This window comes from Camelus bactrianus, chromosome 12 (assembly GCF_048773025.1).
Source record: "Camelus bactrianus isolate YW-2024 breed Bactrian camel chromosome 12, ASM4877302v1, whole genome shotgun sequence".
NCBI classification, from domain to species: Eukaryota; Metazoa; Chordata; class Mammalia; order Artiodactyla; family Camelidae; genus Camelus; species Camelus bactrianus.
The window spans coordinates 20,869,402-20,891,768 of NC_133550.1; the positions used below are offsets into that span (position 1 = coordinate 20,869,402).

General features: G+C 37.4%; 1 protein-coding gene across 2 annotated transcripts; it reads right to left on the minus strand.

Moving 5' to 3' along the window:
• Positions 1-1,404: 1,404 nt before the first annotated feature.
• IRAK4 (interleukin 1 receptor associated kinase 4) lies at positions 1,405-22,322 on the minus strand. 2 transcript variants are annotated; one of them, XR_006720271.2, is made up of 12 exons: positions 22,194-22,322; positions 17,964-18,133; positions 15,725-15,870; positions 14,774-14,956; positions 13,769-13,929; positions 12,779-12,843; positions 10,235-10,349; positions 9,693-9,802; positions 5,961-6,144; positions 5,017-5,079; positions 2,692-2,846; positions 1,405-2,562 (listed from the first exon to the last, which is right to left on the minus strand). XR_006720271.2 is itself a non-coding variant. In XM_010970552.3 (12 exons), exons 2-12 carry the CDS (start codon positions 18,122-18,124, stop codon positions 2,530-2,532), a joined length of 1,380 nt encoding a protein of 459 aa, XP_010968854.1. In that variant the 5' UTR covers positions 18,125-18,133; positions 22,194-22,320; the 3' UTR covers positions 1,405-2,529. The 2 variants fall into 2 exon arrangements, 1 of the variants encoding a protein (XP_010968854.1); XM_010970552.3 differs by having other exon boundaries at positions 2,692-2,850; positions 22,194-22,320.
• Between the last annotated feature and the right edge of the window lie 45 nt (positions 22,323-22,367).

Here is a 22,367-nt window from a genome sequence, read left to right on the forward strand (position 1 = left end):
GGTAGCCTCTTTCTTCTTCTTTTTCTTCTTCTTAACTTGGGTGCTGTTAAATCTTAGCCAAGGGAGTCTCTCTCTCTCACGCTACATAATTTTAATGTTTCCTTAACACTTTTCACTACCCGATATTCTCTTATTTCCTTGAATATTATCACCTTCATCTGAACAGATAGTTTCTCCTGAGAGCCAGCTCCTAGAGAACAAAAGCTTTGGATGTGCAATTGGCTTTTTATTACTGTTGTTATTGAAGTATAGCTGATTTACAATGTTGTGTTAGTTTCTGGTGAACAGCAAAGTGGTTTGCACAATGTCGTTGAAGGGAACATTAAACATTCACATTAAAGCCTTGCAAACAAAGCCTCTGCCGAACATTTTTTCCCCCAAAAATCTGTTTAATTTTTTTCTGTTTCTATAAAAGATTAGGGGGAAGCACATTCCAAATGAAGTTAAGAAAATATTTCAACTCGATGTCACCATAAGCTATTAAATTCTGCCTTGAGGAAACAGTGAAAAGAGCCTGTACATTATTCTCCTGGGAACTTTAGTCAAGTCCTGTGCAGCTGTGAGCTTTGGGCAGTCTGTTGTTCATCCCCAGAGCTACGTCAGTCACACAAGCTCAGGGGGCCGCGATGTGTCAGACACCATCAGGCATGAAACAGTGTGCTTGATGCTTGCTTCAGAATCTTGGATTTACTGTATTGCCGCTTTCAAAAGAGTTAAGGTACAGTCTTGTCTTGAGAGAGCAGCCATGACTAATTTTGGTAAATCTGATATCAATTCCATTCAGTGGAATGGAAACATCTACCAAATGATACTGTGAAATTTTCAAAATCAATGAAACGGCTTACTCACTTAAAAATCTGTAATATGGTTTGGTCACAGTCCATAACCAGAGCTACATACATGCCATTTTACATATATGCTTTTATTTCAAGAAATAGTTAAATTATCATTATATTTTAAAATAATGTAATTATTTTCAGGGTTAGAAGCTAAACTGTGCCTCAAATGATGTGAGTTCCTGTTGAGATTAGTGTGATGAGTATGACTAAGTCTTTTTCTTTATTTTCCTTTTCCACTAGTAAATGTTTCTTTCTGCTCAAGAACTTAGTTGATAAGGGTGATTTGAAAGGTATACTATCTTTGTTTCCCAAGAAAGCATTTAGGAAGGTCTAAAGAATGTAATACAGAGGATGATCATCTTTTACTATAGCTCACTCTACATACTCCTGTTTTGTGTGTGTTAATGAAAGAAATAATGATATGAAGATTACTGAATGAATGAATAACAGCAGACACTTGGTACTGTGGACAGAATCTGTGGTCATGATGGGATATCCCCATGGGAGAATCATCATGGGATTATCACATTCATTTCCTATTGCTGTATAAAAAATTACGACAAACTTAAAGGCTCATAGCAACTCATTTATTATCTCACACTTCTGTACGTCGAAGTCTAGGCACAGAAGTCCACGTTCGTGACTGAGGATCTCACAAGGCCAAAAGTTAGGTGTAAGCTGGGGCTATGGTGTCATCTAAAGTCTGGAGTACTCATATAAGCTAATTCCGGTTGTTGGAAGAATTCGGTATCTTGCAGTTGTACAAGCAAGGTTCTAGTTTCTTGCTGGCTGACAGCTGGAAGGTAGCCCTTATATCCTAGAAGCCACCACAGACTTTAGCCAGTATGGCCTTCCTACAACTTGGTAGCTTACTTCAAGGCCCACAGGAAAATCTCTCAGACTTCTTCTAAGAGCTCACCTGATTAGGTCAGGCCCACCCAGCAGCATCTCCCTTTTGATACTCAGTCAGCTGATTAGGGACCTTAACTGCATCTGCAAAATGTCTTCACATTTGCCATTTAACGTAATCTAATAATGGCCATATTGTCATGGGCAGATCATTAGAGCATATTTGCTTTGTGATGTATGATTGCTTAAGACAGCACACTGTGAACATGAACTTATAAATAAACCACTGTAATAGGATTTTATAATTGTTTACATAAACTTTAAATTTTACATCACTTTACAAGTTACAAAGTGCTTTGTACATATTGTGCATCATTTGATTTCCATGATTACCCATCAGAGAGGCAGAGTAGATATTAGTGCAAGGTTACAGGTAAAACAAACAAACAAAGAAAAAACCCCACCAGGTCCAAAGCAGCTAAGAGGATTGCCCAAAGCTTTATAGAAAATTAGTAGTGGAGCTGGGCTTCAGCCCTGGGTCTTTTCACCCTATAGTCCAGTCCTCTTTTTTGTAATTCTGCAGTTTTCAGACTGTTTGGTTAGGTTCCCAGGAGATGTCTCAGGGATTACCGTGAGAACTCAGAGGGACACTAAGAAAGGAGGGCTAAGTACTAACATAGCAGCTCTGCTTCTGTTTGCTCTATATGCTGGGGGTTCTACACAAGCTTTAATAACCATGCTGCCTTGTTACAGGTAATGAAGAATGTGTACAAAAAATTTAGCTTAAAAGATGATTTATATAGCCATATATAAGAAGTCAAGAGTCTATTCCAGTGAAGTTTTAAGCTGTTGTTTCCTGCAGCAGCTGTTGAACCTTTTATAAAAAAAAAAGATAGAAAAAAAAAAAGAATTGCATTAAACAGTTGGTTTGAAATATACACTTAGGAAAACAGTGACAAACGCCACCTCCTTCACTTTTTAAATAAGTACAAACAACTAATACCTTCTTAATGTCGGGTCTCTTGTTTTTCTTTTCATGCAAACACTGACTGGCAACAGAGTACACAGTTTCAATGGAAGTGCAGTCAGTGTCATTCATCTTCTTATCAATGTAATCTTCAATGGTCTTTTCCTCATCTTCAATTTCTTCTTTAATATCTAGCTTTAAAATAAGTGTTCAGACTTTAATAAGAGTTTCAAATAAAAGTGAAGCAAATCAGATAAATTTTATAAATTTATTTCTAAATAAATATAAATTATATTTATATTATAATTAATTTCTAGTATTGTAAATTACATTATAAAACAAAATAATACATTTTAATTATTTACTCTATTTCATAATAACACTGACTCTTACTTTACTATCTACTATTATAATTCTATGAAGATTATTTTATTTATTTAAACATACCTCCTAGAAACTTCCAGCCACTTGCCTTCTGATTTGTGCATTTATGTGCCTGAGTTAGTTGCTGTCATGCACCCACCAGCAGCATTCACTAGGCTGCCAGCACAGGGCGGTCTGCCTCTTGCAGTGCTCCTGATCATGCGATTCCCACTTCTGAATGCAGAACCTCTCTCACTGCATAGGCAAACTTCCCCACAGGTACTCAAATTGTTGAATCAAAGAGAAAGAGGGAGGAAGAAAGAGAGGGCAGGGCCACGATGAAACAGTAATGACGAGGGAGAGTGGTGTGGGACAAGGATGGTGCAGTGGGTTGAATGGTGGTCTCCCCCCAAAAAAGATAGGTCCAAGTCCTAATTCCCAGAACCTGTGAATGTGAATTTATTTGGAGAAAAACATCTCTGTGGGTGTAATTCTGTTAAGCATTTTGAGATGAGATCATCATGGATCGCCCAGGTGGGCCCTCGATCCAATGACTAGCATCTGAGTAAGAGACGGAAAGGAGACAACAGACCCAAAGGAGAAGACAGTGTGACCCCGGAGGCAGAAACTGCAGTGACGTGGCTACAGGTCAGGAAATGCCAACAGCCACCAGAACCTAGAAGAGGCTAGAGAAGATTCTTGCCTCGAGTCTCCCGAGGGAATGTGGCCCTGACAAAGTCCTGGTTTCAGACTCCTGGCTTCCAGAACTGTGAGAGAATAAATTTGTCATTTTAAGCCCCAATTTGTGGTGATTTTTTTCCTCCTGTATTTTTAATCTACACACTTTCTCCATATAATCCAATCTACACACAAAGCTTTATCTGTGCCTCTACAGGGATGGCTCGAAAACTGTAACTCCAGCCCAGGCTTCTTTCCTGACCTCCAAGTACCAAGGAGACAGAGGATTTTATTTCTTTGATGAAAACAAAATTTCACTCTGTGCTACTGTAAAATATTATGAAATATAAAAATACTAACTTTTCGCAGTAATATTATGTTCTATAAACATACTTTAACGTGAACTATTACATAGCATGTAATATCATCTTACTGCGTATCCAGGAAACCATGGTATAATACACAGTTACATAAGGGACACGTGTAGGAATATTGTAATATATAGATATTGTACTTATGGTTTCTCTTAAAAATATGGCACCAAGGCCCTGATCAATTATACCTTTTAACTTTCTAATTCTCATTGTAGGGAAATAATCTGGTATATACATATTGTCTGAATTTGTCACAGTGGTTCGTCCCATTAGAACACATAAATTCAAGTAAAATCAGTGTAGTTATTTAACCAATTTTAAGAAAAATTTACTCAGAGTAGTAGGTATTTCCATAAATTTTTAATTTTATAAAAAGATCCTGTAAGTTCTTAAAATTTACAATATAGGGAAAAAAAAAAGGCATGCCATAATTTTCCTGTAATTTTAGCATTGTTAGTCTATTTATATAATTGTTAGTGAATATCTAATATAACACATAGGTGAAGTTTTCTATGATAACTGTATAAAAAATATTCCATAGTAGAAATGGATAGAGAATAATTTATTAGTAATTCTATTCTGACACAAATTTCAAAGGAAGCCATGTTGTTTTTCCTTTCTGAGCTGAAAAGGCTGTTAGTAATCACCCTGAAAGTAACAAAATAAAAATATACTGGATGACATTTCAGAAATCATAGTTTTATTCTGATTTTACCCACAAAGAAAGCAGAACATAGAATACATATGACTTTTCCAAGCTTCACAAATACTTCATGGCAGAGCTGAGATTAGAACTATCTGATGCTCTTTCCATATGCCACTCTGTAATTGCCAACAGAAAGATTGCCAATAGAAAGTGACATTTCTAGAAGCCAAATATATCTGTATAAATTTAGATTATACATGCAAAGCAAAAAGGACAGGGAAAAATGAATCTTTCAATTACCAATAACTGAGGTTCACGGTGTTCATCCACAGCTGGAAGTCCAGTTATTATTTCCAACAAAACCTATGAAGACAAAAAAAAAGAATCCACAAATATGACTCAAGACAGCATGTAGAAACTCGAAGGAACAGGGCTCTTGATTATGAACTCTGATTCACCATTTGCACCATCGCATTATGTCTGTTAGTCACGAAAGTGTGAAGAACGTGAGCTGTGATTATTTCTCCCTACCCTTTTCCCGGACATCTTGGATCCCACCCATTCCCGCAAGCAATTTTCTATCGGCAACTTACTAAATCATCAGCCCCAGTCAACACATATTCTGGACACTCCTTTTGTTTTGCAGAAGATTTTGCACAAGAATAATTTTCTCTTGCTCTCAGGAGAATATTATTTTCTAAATCCTAGGCATACCCTAGAACCCTGCGCCTTAACTTCACAGTGCTCTGCAGGTAAAAATCCATAAATAGGACATATGAAAAACTACGATAAAGAACACCCAATTTTTCCAACCATTCCTCCCAACACTTTCATCTTAAGTTATTAGGATCCGACTGGTAGATCAGAAAACGCCCAAGGATATTTCCTTTAAAAAAATATTTCATTTTTAAAATACGACACTAAAGTGCATACTGTCTGACATGATTTGTTTTATGCACTGATTTAAGTTTCAGGCTAATTCATAAGAGTAGTGCACCCCCCAAAAAATTTCATGCAGTAATTTCAGAAATCAGTTTAAAAATTTTACAAATTCAGAGAAGTGTTTATAATTTTCTCATTGAATGAGAGGTTAAAGTGAATAATTTACATCTTTATATAAGAGAGATAAGCAAGATGGGTGTTTCAAAATATTCTACTGTAATTTCACCATTATAAGCCAGAATGATTATTGTTCCTAATAATATATATACATATAAGTGAGAAAAAAAATATATGAAACTTACCACACCAAAGCTGTAGATGTCAGATTTGGGCGTTATTTCTCCCCGCAAAGCTTCAGGTGCCATGTAAGCTGTTGTCCCTACGATTCTGCTGGTCATGACTGTCTGGGCAAATTTCTCAGAAGCCCGTGCAAGCCCAAAGTCAGATATTTTGGCTGTAAAGTCTTCATCTAGTAAGATATTTGCACTGAAAGACAAAACGTTTTCTTTTTAAGCCAATCAAACAGTCTCTTAGGTAGGTGCATGACTGCATGTATTATTTACAGAGTGTCCCATTCTGTAATATACATCCTAAAAGCCTAAACGTTTATGTAAATAAATCTGGATTTCAGAGTAAAGCTAAAGACAAGTAATTATCTTCTTTTCCTTTTTGTTTCTTGAGGAAAAATTTTAGGAGAATAAAAATGAAATAAAATTGTCCACATTAATGAGAGATATTTTTATTATTTCACAAGTAATTTGGTACAGGGTAACTTCCCTCAAAGTATCCTAAAGCACCATTCCTAATTCCTTTCCTAACATTCTTCAATTCATTTAAAAACAAATTTCCACCCAAAGTATCTCAATTATTCCATTTCTTTTTCTTTTTCTTTTCTTTTTTTTTTTGGTATTTGAAATTTTCCAAAGAGGAAAGAATATGGCTAAAAGATCTTCATTCATTCATTTTATGCATTCACTCATATACTCACACTTTCACTCAACAAAACCTTATGGGGGATTCCCAGTGTGTTACACAGTATTTAAGCCCATCGCTGGGTACGGGGGAATCTTCCGTCTTGTCTGTGACAAAGGTATACGAATAATTTTTTCAAATCCAGTAAGCACTCCATAATGATAATAGTAGGTATGAGAGGCTGAGAGAACCACCATGTGCCAGGAAGAAACTGCAGAAAATTCCAGAGAAGGTAAAAAATGTGTGTAGTCTTGAAGGATTATTAGAAGTTGATGTTAAATGAGGGAGAGAAAAGCATTTCAGGAAAATGGAGCAACATGAACACAGTGATGAAAATACAAAAACATATGATCGGTTTGAAGAAACTGGCATCAGTGGAACATGGAGAGAATCCGAACTTTATCCTGTGGGCAACAGGACACCAGCTAAAGCTTTCATGGTAGGAAACTGATGTTACCAGACTTGATTTCTAGGACCATAGGCTGGCCACACAGCAGTGCATGGATGAGAACTGGTACAGACTGATTAAAGGATGACCAGAAAGCTTGTAATAAAGCACACAAGAGACAGTGAGGGTCTATGTGAAGGCAGAGCACTGGGGAGAAAAAGGAAATGCACATCTTACTTGTTTTCTCTTAATTTTTATTTTTTTGGGGGGGGGAAGTAATTAGGTTTATTTATTTATTTATTTTTAGAGGAGGTACTGGGAATTGAACCCAGGACTTCGTGCATGCTAAGCATGTGCTCTACCGCTTGAGCTATACCCTCCCCTGTGAGGTGCACATTTTGAGGCACACTCATAGCACGTTGTAATTTGTACGATATGGGGGACAAGGAAGTCTTTAGCTTGGGAGACACGATGAATACGGACTTCACTCGATTAGGAAGGAAATATAGGAGGAAGAGTTTGGGTTGGAAGAGAAGTGAGTTTGATTTCTGAAATGTTGACTCAGAGGCTGCTGTGGTACATCTCAGTGGGGTGGTTTGGTTTGGAGATACTGAAAATATAGGATTGGAGGTTGATGATACAGAGTTGAGAGTCAACTACATACAGAGAGCAGTTGAAGTCACTGTTACCACTCAGCAAGAATTTGTAGGATGAACAGAAGAGATGATGAGGCAAGAATGCACCAACTGGAATACACCAATGTGTAACAGATGGGAGATGGTGTCTTTCCTCTTATTTAAGGCCAGTCCCTCTACTTGGACTCCTTTCTACATTCTCAGGAATCTTATCCTATAAATGATCTCACCTCTCTCTTCTGTTCTATCACCCTCCTCTTCCCACAGGCAAAAAGCAAGCTTTAGTGTCTGTCATCTTAAAAAAATTTGCCTAAATGACACATCTATTTCCAGCTCTCCCCTTCACCGGCTCAGTGTCTTACCAGACTTGTCTATTCTCACATCTCAGTTCTCCGACTCCCACTCTCTCCTCAACTGCAACCTGAATTGTGACCCAGTCACTACATGGAAGTAGGTCCCCATAAAGTCACTAATGACCTTCATGGCACTAATCAAATGGTTATGTTTCACCCCTCATCTTGATCTATAAAAGGTAATTGACATTTTTGACTAGTCCTTCTTGGGAAAATGTCTTCCCTTGTTCTTAGGAATCCCACACTCTCCTGGGTTTCAGCTCACTTGCACACCTTCTTAGATTTCTTTTAGGACTCATTCTCTTCTACTTGGCCATTAAGTCTTAAAGTTCCTCAGGAATAAATCTTAGGAACTATTCTGAATCTGTATCTCTCCTTAAGTTCATATGAGCATAGGACAGCTCTGCAGTTATCACCTATACACAAGTAATACACAAATGGGTATCTTCAGCTGGGACATCTTTTAGCTCCAAACATGTACATCAACATCACCGTTTAACATCTCCACTTGTATGTCTTGAAAGAACTGCTAACACGACACGTGTGAAAGAGAACTCACATTTTCCACCTCCAACCTGATCCTCTTTCAGTGCTTCCCATGTAAGTGAATCATGCCACAATCATTCCAGAATGCAATTCTGGAAGCCATAAATCCCAGTGTCACTCCTGACAAGTCCCTCTCCCCGACCCCTCTGCAGCCAAGAATCAGCAAGTCCTGCCATCTTAATCTCTCAAATCTGTTCACGTCTCTTCATACGAACTGCAACCACCAAGCCTTCTATGATAGTCTCTAAACTACCCCTTCTTACAAAGTGTTCTCTACGCTCAAGTCAACGAGATCTTCTCCAAACTTAAATCTGATGCCACATTCCTACTTATAATTTCTTTCAATGGCAGCTGATTATACTTATGATAAAATTAAAGCCCTTATCTTCATCTGTTAGGTCCTACAGGGCTTAGTTGCCTGCCTACCTCTATAATTTTATCTTACATCAATCACCCCTTCAATTTCTGCACTTCAGTCCTACAGCATTTATTTCACTCCCTGTAATTCATCATGCCCACTTAACACTGCTCTTACAAATGTGGCTCCTTCCTAGAATGTTCTTTCCCCATGTTCTCTAGCTGCCCTCAAGTTGTGCCCATCTATCTCCTGTTCACTCTTTGGATCTCTGCTTAAATATCATTTCCTCATGGAACTCTTCTTTATACTAACATTATAGAATACACACTAAAGTTCTATCATAATTTTGTGCTGTCAGATGCTACAAATGCTACTTTTGCTAACTACACCATCTACAGTACCTATCACATAGTAGGTGCTCAATTAATATTTGTTAACCAAATAAATACATAACAAGGAAGAAAACTGAAATGCACCCATGGAGAATGAAAGTGATTCAGAAAAGAGCAGTGATCCAGAAAAGAAGAAAATAATTTTGACAAGACAAAATGGTCAAGAAGAACAGAATAACATACTATTAAAAAGAAAAAAAGGTCATTTAGGATGAGAACTGGAAATGGGTCACTGGAATGAAGTAAGGGAGATTACAGGCATCCTGAGTGAGGAGAGCTTTCATGGAGTGCTCCAGGGTAAGACATGCAAGTGAATAACAAATAGAACGAGTGAGAGAAAATTATCCTCTGAAGACAGTTTTCTGAAGGCTTTTTAGCAGTAGCATTTACCTTTTAATATCTCTATGAATATGATGGTTTTCATGTAAAAAACTGAGGCCGTTAGCTGCACCCTGAGCAATCTTGCATCTCATGTGCCAAGAGAGTGGTGGAGTACCATCCTTATGAAGTAAGAAACAAGCCAATTTAAAAAAAAAAAAAAGAAGAGGATTAAAAAAAAACCCAAAGACAATATATAACAGAATATTTTTCTAAGCAACTAGAAATGAAAATGATACTACATTGCTAAGAATTTAGGACTATCATTTTTTTAGGTTGTCCCTAAATAAGATCAAATAGGGATCTGCATTTCTTATTTAACAATAAAAATATATTAGAGCATCTTCAAAGTCTAGCCTTAATTGATAACTTGACATTTTAGATCATGACCTGACAGAAAAGCCATTCCCGCTGTTTACATATCAACTGGATAGTTTTCAGAGATCAGGAAAAATATTAAGATGAATATAGATTAAATGATCCTGTTACAAAGTAAACATTAGCATTTCAATACAGAAACGAAAGCCAAACAATCTGATAAACAAACATTTTACCAAGCAAGACAGTCTGTCCAGCAATGAACCATTGGGCATGTAAACATAGACTAAGCAGAGGTCTTCTCCATCACTTGAGAAACCAAGTAGTTCTACTAAGTTTTCATGTTGACACCTGTGACAAACAATTTTCCACTCAACATTATTATGATACACACATAATATTTAGCTATAGGTTGGAAGTTACTGAATTTAAAGCTTTCACAGAAAAAAAAGCGCAAGAAAATAATTACATGCTTTACATCATTGTAATATAATATATATGTTTCTAACATGTTTACATATGTTTATTATAACTGCTTATAATTTTCTGCAAACAGTTCTTTTAGCCAATATTGATCAACATTAGAAGCAAAATCTCTCTTCATTTTATAGTAAAAGCTCAAGAACTCAGACCATTGGTATTTGTAATAGTTTGGTTAAGAACTAGGCTGATGTTTACTTTTGTTTGCACAATTTTCAGTGACAACACAAAAAAGAATTCCAGAAGTCTGTTGAAACTTGTATGACAACCCTTTCAAGGATCCAAAGCACTGACTTACAGACATCTGATTTTGAATCACATCTAATGTACACATTTCTGATTTTTAATATCTATTATTTATAACCTAATTTGAGTTTCTTTATACGCTTACGAGTAATACAACTAAAGAGAGTCGAAGTCTAACAAGACTGCAGGCATCTGCGGTAAAGCAGAAAGAAAATTGGGCTCAGAGTTCAGTCCTAAGTTCAAAGTCTAACTCTGCCACCTTCTGGAAATGTGACCTATCACAAGTTAACAGCCTCACTGAGCCTCAGCACCTTTACCTGGTAAATGTGGACAATACCTATTTAGTAACACAAATGATGTGAAAATCAAATGAGCAAATACAAAGGAGAGCCTAGAAATAGTTCATGAGGTGCAAATTAAAACAGTAAGTGCTTCATTTTCCACCAAACCGGCACATTTTAGGTGAGTAGATAACATTTGCTGAGTTTATACTATATAGAAGGCACTGCGGTAAGTGACTTACCGCTTTGTTTTATTTAATCTTTACAATAATTCAATGAAGAACTTCATTTTTAAAATTATTATCCCATTTTATAGATGAGAAAACTAATGGATAGACAGTTAAGAAAGTTGGCCAAGGTCATTGTGCTAGTAAGGTTCGGAGATTGGTACTTACTGAAAAATAGTAATAATATTTAATGGTGGTGAGGTAGCAGTGAAGTTTGTAATTGTAATACATTGCTGGTAGATGTATAAATGATCATAACTCATCTACAAAGCCATTTGGACAAATACTTAGAAAGCTTTTAAAAAGTTCATGCATTCAAAACCAATAATTCTTCTAAAACTGTATCCTGGTGAAATAAGCAAATTTGCATTTAAAGATTTATGTACAAAAAGATTCAAGGGAATTTTAATTTGTAATATTGAAATTTTAAAACAAACCTAGAAGGATAATGGTTAAATATAATCCATATATGCTACAATGTTGCACATAATTTTAAATGTTTTAAAATTATTTTAATGACATGGGGAAGATGTTACACACTTATCATGAAGCAAGTACATCAAAATATTAGCAGTGGTTATCTCGCAATGATATACTTAGAGATGGTTTTTATTATCTGGAAAATGTTTTCCTGTATTTCTCAGAGAATCTATTTTGAACAAGTTACTTTTAGGATTGGAGAGTGGGGGTATGAGTGGGGAGGACAAATCCTGAATGGAAGAGTTTCTTCTCAGTGAGCATTATTTTTACTGTGAATGAACTAATTCCAATCTATTCTTTCTTAAAGTTAAACAACTAGAATTGCTGATTGATAGCAATGGGTCTGATGAGTACACACTGGTAAACCCCCTTAAGGATTTAGATCAAAAGCTCAGGCTCTGAAATCAGACAGATCTGGATTTGAAACTCACATAGTTACTGGTTATGTGGCCTTGGGCAAGTTATTCACCGTTTCTAAGTCTCAGTGAAAAAAAAAAAGCATGCGTGTGGTGTGGTGATAACAACTGAGGATTTGATGAGACAATGCTCATAAAATACACTGCAAGGTTTCTGGTCTATTGTATGCACTCGGGTATCAATCACTATAACTATTAGAACACTCTTCCTGATTTATTTCATCCTTTCTTCTTGGATGTTTTCAAACATACTGAGTCAATGCCTTCTAAACATTCTTGCATATAACAATTTCCTGGTCTATGGGTGTTAACTTATAGCTATAGCTAAGGGATAATTTGATATCTATCTATCCATCTATCTAATATATCTACAATTTACCTCTCATAAATTTCTGGGAGCAGAAAACCTGTTGAAATTCCATGTAACTTAGGTTTAGAACAATGACTGCTGCTTAATCTACACACATATGAGTATATGTGGTCATAGAATTAAAGAATCAAAGTTCTTTCAAGTCCTCTAATCTAAGCCCTTTATTTTAACTTATATATTTGAAAATATCACTAGCTCATGGCACACTCTGGTTAAGAAAACGGGTCCCTCACTCCCTGTCGTGCTCTCTTTCACTGTACCACACCACAAATTCACTTACTTTGCCATTACTTTTATTTCTTGATCAAACTGTTGTTTCAGTTCTTCTGTGCTAATGTCAACCATCTGAAAAAATAAAATAATATACAATATAATACAATACAATAACCCCAAGGCTCCCAGGCTGGAATGGGTACAAGAGATCATCTGGCTAATCCGGTTTTCTTTAAAATAATAAGGCATCGCTCTCCCCATTTTATAGAACAACCAAGAACTAGAAATATTTGTCATTTGCTCAAGATTTCATGGCTGGTTAGTGAAGGAAGAAAACCATATAAACCATGCAACTATATAAACCTCACTGAGTCATTGTGGGAACAAAATGACATAATATGAGATTCCACTGCATTAACATCTGGGAAAAAAATTCAGTGTAGTAGAAGATATAAGCAAATTTGAAGGCAAAAAGAAAAACAAGACCTGCAGAAGTATTTGCCACATAGATGACAAAGGGTGACTAACTTTATCGTATAAATATGCACTGTATTGGTATTTTTAGAATCCAATAATATATTTAAAATATAACAAATCAGTAATTTAACAGTAAACACTCTAACAGAAATGGGGACAAAGGACATAGATAAGAAATTTTTAAATTTTTTTCTTATGGTATGCTTTCTAAACTATTTTTAAATGAGAAAAGTAATGCAAATAAGTTATTTTTACAAAATTTTCTTATCTCTTACCATTTTAAACTTGATTATGCATGAAGCACTGTAAAGAGTTGGGTTTCTCAGCTTTATTTTGTGAATCTTCCCAAATTATATGTATAATTGTATTTATTTGTATATAACTACATATTTGTAGGGATAGAGTCCAAAGCTTTCAACGAATTTTTAAGTGTTAAGAACTACCAGCTTAGAGATGTTTATTTAAAGAAAATGCACACTGAAACAATATATTTCCTAAAGATTAATTTAAAATGTATTATACAGCACACTAGAAATCAATTCTTCCTTTAATTCTTTTTCTTTCTGAAAATAGAACTTACTGCTGCAAGCTTCTTCACTGCTACGGTCCTGTTGTTCACGAGGCCTTTATACACAACCCCAAATCCTCCCTCTCCCATTTTGTTACCACCAACAGAGACGGGCCGCTCATCAAAGTTATTCGTGACATCCTTCAACTCATAAAATGAAAAACTGTGAAAACCTATAGTGTCAATAAGAGAAGGAAAAAAGTGCTTCAGTAAAAAAGAAATTGGTTTTAATAACTTCAGTATTTTCTCAATGTGGATACTTTCATACATATGCAAACAGTCACAACTTTGGATTATGTATGATGGAAGAGAGTAAAACCACTTTTAAATTTTGATTCATTTATTTAAAAAAATCTATTTCTAAAATTTTTAATTAAAAAAATTGAAGTACAGTTTACAATGTCCTATCCATTTCTGGTGTACAGCATAATGTTTTAGTCATACATATATTCCTTTTTATATTCTTTTTCCTTATACATTACTACAAGATATTGAATATAGCTCCCTGTGCTGTACAGCAGAAACTCGTTGCTTATCTATTTTATATAGAGTAGTTAATATCTGCAAACCTTGAACTCCCAACTTATCCCTTCCCCCTCCCAGTAACCATAAGTTTCTTTTCTATGTCTGTGCGTCTGTTTCGTTTTGTAAATAAGTCCATTTTAAAATCACTTTTTTAAATTCAAATTTTAAGCTTTATCTTGAGAATTCTGTTTCGTGGTCTTTCACCTAAAACTCTAGTCACTTATTTTTCTTTATCAAATGATCTTTTCCAGTTATGTAAATATTTACTTGTTTTTTTTCCATACTTCTGTGAGTATTCGTATGTCCTGTTGCCTCTACTCACTGATGACACTGACTGATACAATGAAGATGGTGCTTAATAAATCAGGAGGGAAAAAGAACCACAAAAGAGTTACTGCTAGCATGCAGAAACAAAAGGAGAGACTTATTTTAAAGCAGTGATAGTCTTAACAACCAACCCCGTCATGGTTAAGTGCTGCAAATGTTACTTACGTGTATCACTAATTTCTAAACTTCTATTCTCTGGACTTGAGGAGTCCGGTGGCATATAGTTCTGTTCAGGATTCTGATCAGGTATCACAGATGTCCTGTCTTTGCCACAGGGTGGCATCTGTTTCTGCTGAACGGTTACAGTTTCTTTAGGAGGCAGTGTATTAACCGTTTTGGGAACAGCATCTGACAAATGAAGTAAGATACAAGTTAACCTTTCATAAGAAAAAGTGCTTGTGAAAAAGTTCAACTAGGAACTCGGTTCACTTAACATCATTCCAGTTTCTACACGTTAGCTCCATACTCTCTTAGTACTAACAAGAAGCTGCCTAGTAAGAATGCATAAATTTTGATAAAGATGGGTAGAGAGGGCAAGGCAGTCTTTTCAAAAAGTGGTCCAGGAGCCACCTGCCTCAGAAGCCCTGAAGTACTTGTTTAAAAACATAGACCTTGAACCTAATTCAAGAGTTCTGATAATGAGGTCGTGTTTAACAAGAACTCCTGGTGATTCTTCTGCACTCTCAAGGGTGTGAACCACTGGTGTAAATGGCACCAAAGGGAAAAAAAAAGCTTATGAAGGAGGAAACTAGACACTAAGCCACTGGAACAGTGTGAGGAGATCTCCATCACAGAATGATCCATCAGGGTGGAAGGTGAGGGCGAAAAAAAACAAGAGCTTTGTCTCATCATTCTAAACTTGCTGTTGGTACAAAACCTGACTTTAACGCTGGGCTCAGGTTCAGTCGTGAAGCCTCCATTTCCTTCACAGCAAGTCTGTGGTGTCCTATGTCTGGGTGCTTGTTAAAGACTTGGGGAGAGTTGAAAGAATGAAAAAGAATCGTAAATCTAAGATTCATCTACTAGGAGAAAACAGTAAGACTAAGGGGAAATGTCTCTATTTCTGCACTTGTCTTTCCAACCTCAGTACTGATACCCTGGACCCACTCAGTTTACCTGGTAGCAAAAGACTTGCAGGGGCAAAAAACTCATTTTGTATCAAAAGATCCACAAGATCACCAACTGTGCAATTTGTGGTGCCCCAGTCAAACAGTAATTCACAAGTGGGACTTTTTCCAGTTTGAAGTAAGGCTTCAAATCTCCTTAAAGCAAGGGATGGAAAAACAAAATTAGTATGTAAATAGAATTAACACGCACATAGGAATTGTTCCCCACCCCCAGCCTCTGTGTCACCCACAGCACTTCTTATAATATGTATAAAAGTAAACGGGCAGGAGGAGAATCAGCAAGAACTATAGAGAACGGGAAAGATGGGCAGAAGGAAAAAAGACAAAGGTGATGATAATGTAAGTTGACATACACTGAGTATTCACAGTGGGCTACAGAATGCACACACGTGAACTCATTTTATTCTCAAAGATACTATGAATATCATGCTAATTTAGTAATAAGAAAGTGTGAGAGGTGAAGTAAGCAGCCCACAGCCACATAGCCACCAAAATGTGTACAAATTGGGATCCAAATTTAGATCTCACTTGACATAAAGGTGCGCTATATTACTTCCCTATATGACTTGTTAACTCTGTTAGCCATATGATTTTTAATAAACCAGGCTGCTTAAAGAAACAGGAAATATACAAACTTAGAGAATTATTCCTTTGTGTCAATGAAATTGAAGGAAAAACACAGATCAGTTTTTCATTCAAAATTTCTTTAAAAATTAGTTTTGATGATAACGTTTCAAAACGTAATATAGTTTTCTTTTGTTTTTCCTACAAATTTTCTATTTTGAAAACTGTCAAACCTACAGAAAAGTTGAATGAATAATACCACAAACAACTGTCTACCCTTCACAGAGACTGCCAGCTTTGTGTTCTTTCCCGTCCCCTCCTCCCCATCTCTGTCTTGGTGTCTGCGTGCTTCCTTTAGCATGTGGGCCAGGCACCTTGTAGAATGTCTCACAGTTTAGATCTGTCTGACTACTTTCTCATGATGAAGTTCAGGTTAAACATTTTTGGTAAGAATGCTACATCGGTGACAGTGTCTCCTCCCCACAGTATCACACCCCGAGGCACAGAATGGCAGTTGGTACCATTACTGATGACCCAAAGTTTGATAACTTGATTAAGGAGGGGTATTTCAGATTTTTTTCTCTACAAAAGTACCTTTCCCCTTCACAATTCATGAACAACCTGCGGATAAGACTTTAAAATCTCGTACATACCTTGTTCATCAATAACCTTTCACCCTGTGGCTTGGCACTCACTGCTGAGCCCTCTGTGAATCAATCATTCACTGGTAGTTGTAAACGGGTAACTTTTCAGTCTGAGCATTCTTTCAATTATTATTTGCTGCCATTATTCTCTAAAGAAGGGCTTTTTCTACCCCCCCACCACTCCCTCAACTACGCTCTAAAATTTTTTAATAATTAATTTCAATGAAATTAATTGAAGCCATAAAAATGGCTTTCGAGGTTTAAAATTAAGCTTCCTCCAAGTAATTTAAGATGTTAATCCTTCATCTGAGACATTTCCTGGAAGGACTAATATGGGAGTTCTGGCTTCAAGTTCTTTTTCAGGTTAATGCTGAAAATCACAAATAAATTTATTTTCCTCTTGCTCCCAATGGCAGATTTTCACATAGTTTTGGGCTGGAAAAACTGACAGAAATAAAATCTGTACTTATATGCCACATGAAATCAAGGAAAGACAAGTAGAAAGAATGGAAATTATCTGTAGATAGTGTTGAAAAATCCTGGCTAAGAACTAAGAATTCTATTCATAGATGTGTACGTGTACAAGCAACTTTAAAATGTCAATTTGAAGAATTCCCAAAATACACTGTTAAAGTGACTTAGAGATTCACACACTTAGACATTTACGCTCCAGAATTTTACTAGAAATTCTTATAATGTTCTTATGTTATTTCAATCTGGGAATCACAGGTGTGAGACCAAGTGAATGTGCTTGGCTTGCCAGAGAACCAGAGTAAAAGTTGGAATCTTAATTCTAACCCCCAAAACTTATTGGCAAGACCACAATATTAGCCTAGCTGATATACTGGAAAATGGAGCAAAATTTGAAAAAAAAAAGGGGGGGGGGTGGTATTTACTACCATTACCTCCTCTGGAGAGAGGTTTATTTTCTGAACTGCAACAGTAGACAGTATTCATACCTATTAATCATTCTAGGTCGTGATGTAAGAACTTAAAAAGAAAAAGAATTTTGTATGTTACCTTATGTGAAACTGGTTGTATCTCTCGTCACCAGATGGTTTTTTAATAGCTACTGCTAACTTCTTCCATCCTTCTTGGGGATCAATAAAATCTGACAGCTTCCTAATTAGTCCAACATTGAGGCAGCGCACATATGTTGATGCTGTTATGGGTTTGCTCATCTTTTATTCCTAAAATATGGAAAATGCTCATTAAAATTTTACAGTAGCTTTAGCGATGACATCTGTAAGCTTGTACATCCCACTTTACAATAACAAATGAAATGCTGGTGACTGATTACACCATAACAGAGGAACACTCCAAAGTCAACTAGCTGATAGTCCAGTCTTTCTCCATCTCTAAATATCAACAAAAATTTTAAAGGATTATTATTTTTTTGGATACTGACATTTTCCAAGTGAAATTTACACAAAGGAGTAAATAGTTGACTTTTTCAGAAAAATTCCTGTAAACAGATTCAGACATCAAATCTATTTTTAAAAAAAGATTTATTTTTCAACTTAAAAATATTTCTCTCAATCAGTACTTATTTACTATTAAGCATTTATGCAATACTCTTTGGTAGACGTAAAAAAAAGTGTTCTGAAATAGTTTGTATAGCCTTAAAAGATACGGTCCAGCCACAGACTTTTCACATCAGATGTTCTTCCTTGATGCCACCACAAGTTTTGAGTCCAGCAGACCTTCCTGATCACTGTTCCTTCCCTACTATGGCAAGTCCAGCGGTTTACCACTTTAACTACTCTCTTGACAGGACCTTAATTTCCTCAGTCCCCTTTTTCTTCTGCTACTCCATCCTGGAGAGATGCAGGCAAGGATAAATCTCACAGTTTTCTCTGTACACCAGTGATGCTGAATGCAGCTGTGCAGAACAAGGGACCTGAGCAGGCCAGTGTGAATACCAATGTAGGGGACCCTTTTCCATTGCACTTCAACACAGCTGTTATTCCTTCCATCTGTCCTCCGAGACTATTTCACACCTTTGCTCTCCTCATGCGGTTTTATTTTATCTCCACCTCCCTCATTCTCAGCAAGTGGTGACCTTTCCAACTCACCAAACCATGCAGATTTAGCTATCCTTCTGTCGATCCCTCTCCTGCTCCTCTACATATTTCTATTTTGAAAATGCAATATAATCAATCTGGGGAGTAAAGAACAGATTCATGTGGTACAAAATTCAGAAGCTACAAAAGAGTCAGAAGCAAAAGTCCTTCTGTGTCCTAGGCCTCTATATTAGCGTTTTCTTTTCTTTGGCCTTCTTTGGCCACCACATCTAAGTAGGTCCATCTACTCAACCTAATGACCTTTCCTCACTGCACAATGTATCTGCTCCCTGAGTTCAGGGACTATGCTCTTTTTGCCCACTAAAATATAACTCGTGACTAGCACACTGTAGATCCTGGTGTTATGTGTTAGGAATGAATGAATTTCTTGCCCAGTAACATGCAAGGTGATTTATATATTTCACTTAATCCTCACAGTGACTAAGGCAGTTTTATCATCTCTATTTCACAAAGGTAGTAAGTGAAAGAGGTAAGTCTTGAACCTGTATCTGACTCCAAAATTCATGCCACATATCCCTGTTTCTCCAACTCAAAGCATTGTTCATGCCACTCTCTTTTCTAGAAAGACTTATTATTTCCTTTCATTTATTCATATATTCAATAAATATCATGTATAATTTATTTATATATTCAATATACATTAGGCTTTGCACTAAGTGATGGGAGCTACAGAGAAGAGAAAAATCGTTTTCAAACTTCTCAGTCTAGCAGGGGCACAACCAATTACAACGATTATGAATGCCACAAGAAGTGCGAGCAGAGTGGTAATGGGGCCCAGAGAAGGAGCATCAAAAGAAGCGGTCTGAAGGAGGTATATCAAGACAGATTTGGGTGCGGTGGGAGGTTGGAAGGATGAGTGAAAAAGAATGAAGATATTCCCGTTCCCCAAAAAACAGAAGGAAATTCCAGGCAGCAGGAATAGCATGGGAGAGCATGGGTTAGGCTAAGGCAAGGAGTTAGCTATGGCTGGACCAGAGGATACATGTCATTAAGTAATAAGAGATAAGTTTGGAGAGGTAGGCAGGGCCACAATCATTATGTGTCCCGTATGCCATGTCAAGGAGTTTAAGTTTATACCAAAAGCTCTACAGGGGGGCTATTTCAGGGTTTTAAGGAAAGGCAGTGTGTGATCCTATCTGGTTAAGTGAATTCCTCCAAATAAAATTTGAAGGGATGGATATTAAGACAAAAAGACCAGAGACCAATTTGAAAACTTTATAGTAATCAATAATTGAAAACCTGAAGAAAGTATATGGTCAGGGAATGGAGAAGAAAAAGCTTCCAAGATTTAGAAGGCCAAATCAAAACAATTTCATGATATTAGAGGGAGAGGAGACTGAAGGAAACAAGCCGAAGGTTGGTTTTTTCCCTTGGGCGATTATGTAGATGAGAGAGGAAATCATGCATTCAGTTCTGGTCACGTTAAGTGTGAATTATCTCCCTCTGGCACCATCTAGGGGAGTTGGCACTAAGGAGCTGGATATATGGTCTGGAGCTTAGGAGAGAGGTTTAGGTAAAGAATGCTTACATATGAACCTTCTCATGTATTCATATATGAATAGCTGGCTGAAGCAACAAGGAAATACGAGACTGCCTATTAGGAATAGATAGAATGTGAAGGAATGAAGAGAAAAAAAGAAACTAAGTATTGGTAAGTCATGGAGGTAATCAGGAAGACCATTAGGACAGTAGCATATCAGAGACTTCTAGAATGGGCGATAGGGTGGTATAAAAGACCCAGAAAGGTCAAATAAACACTGATGTGTGTGTTAAATACGGAAACCAGAAGGCCACTGGGTGACTGAAGAACAGTTTCAGTGGAGCAGTGAATGCATGGAAGAAATGAGTTTTCCAGGAAGTCCGGCTATAAAGGGAAGGAGATAGAAAGAGAGAGGAAGGAAAAAAGAAAGAAAGGAAGGGAGCAGTTCTCACACTAGGCCTTAGTACTCTTTACACTCTCAAAAATTACTGTGGTTACATTTTGTTTATTTTGGTGACATTACCAATATTTACCATATTAGAAACATGCTCAGAAATGTAAACATTACTTATTCATTAATCCATTTAAAATAAGAATAAATGTCCTACATATTAGCATACATAATATACTTGATTAATAATAACCATATTTCCTCCCATAATATGAGTGACATTGTTTTACAGTTTTGCAAATCTCTTTAATTTTTAACTTAATAGAAGACAGCTGGGTTCTAATATCTGCTTCTGCATTCAACTAGTGGCAATATGTTAATTTGGTTGATGCATATGAAAAAATTCCCGGTTCACACAGACATATAGTTGGAAAGGGCAGAGTATATTAATAGTCATTTCACAAAGTGGGTATTTTTATTTGCTGCTATATTAAAACTTGGTAAGTGATAACTTCCTGAAAGTTAGCTGCAGTGCGGAAGATCAGGAGCTCTGCTTGGACAGGTAGAAAGCAAACTTCAAATGATTGTTCAGCATGCAAACAGGAGAATAAGATAAATATGAACTTTCTGACGGATCTCTTCAAGGGAAAAGGCAAATCTGAATATACTCTGCTCTGAGGGCTCCTTGGGCAGACAGGTTTTTGAGGCACTAAGAGAGCTACTTGTTCCCATTCTAAACGGGCTGCTTTTCATTCTTTTGTTCCCTCTCTTGTTTCCAGGCTGTCAGTACATTTTTCCCATCTGATAATGTATTTATAACCCCGCTTCCATTTCCTGGACGCTGGAGAGACAAGCTAATTAGAATCTCGGAGGTTCGGAACGCTTTCCACGCGGCGAGCATCTCCGCCGGGTGCTGGTCTTACTTCCTGGTTCTCGGGAAAAGAGATATCCTTTCGTAAACGGGTTCTTGGAACACACCGCCTGGGAGTTGAGAAACTTGAGGCGGGGTCCGACAGAGCCACAGAGGGGCTGGGTGAGGCCTGCCCACGCCCCACGGCCCGCCTCAGCTCCCACTAAATTCTGATCCCCCGGGACCCACCCAGGTCTTCTTCCTGCAGCAAGCGCTGCCCGAGCAACCTACTTCCTCCCTAACTTTTCTCACTTCCACCGAAGATAGGAAGACGATGTTCCTTCCGAACCGTCCTTCAAAAACCCTGGGGCAGAGGGACCGAGGCCGGGGCGCGTGCCTCGGACATCCCGCAGGGAAGGTGGCGCGCACAGCCGGAATCCCTTACCTGCCCAGGCGCCGGGCGCGGGGGGCGGGCGGGACGCCGCGGGGCTGAGCCAGCGGCGGGTGAACCCCGGTTCTAGGAAGGGCCGGGGCGGGCCCAACCCGTCAGGCCCCGCCCCCGCCCCGCCCTCGCCCCGCCCTCTTCCTCCTTAAGCCTCTAGGCGGCTCCCCAGCGTGA

Excerpts from the sequence above, each read along its gene's own strand:
- IRAK4 (XM_010970552.3), bottom strand. The coding sequence starts at position 18,124 with ATGAGCAAACCCATAACAGCATCAACATATGTGCGCTGCCTCAATGTT. Across the intron at positions 14,957-15,724 it reads TGCAAGTCTTTTGCTACCAG|ATGCTGTTCCCAAAACGGTT; the intron begins GTAAACTGAGTG and ends TTCATTTGTCAG. Across the intron at positions 13,930-14,773 it reads TTTAGAAATTAGTGATACAC|GTTTTCACAGTTTTTCATTT; the intron begins GTAAGTAACATT and ends TTGACACTATAG.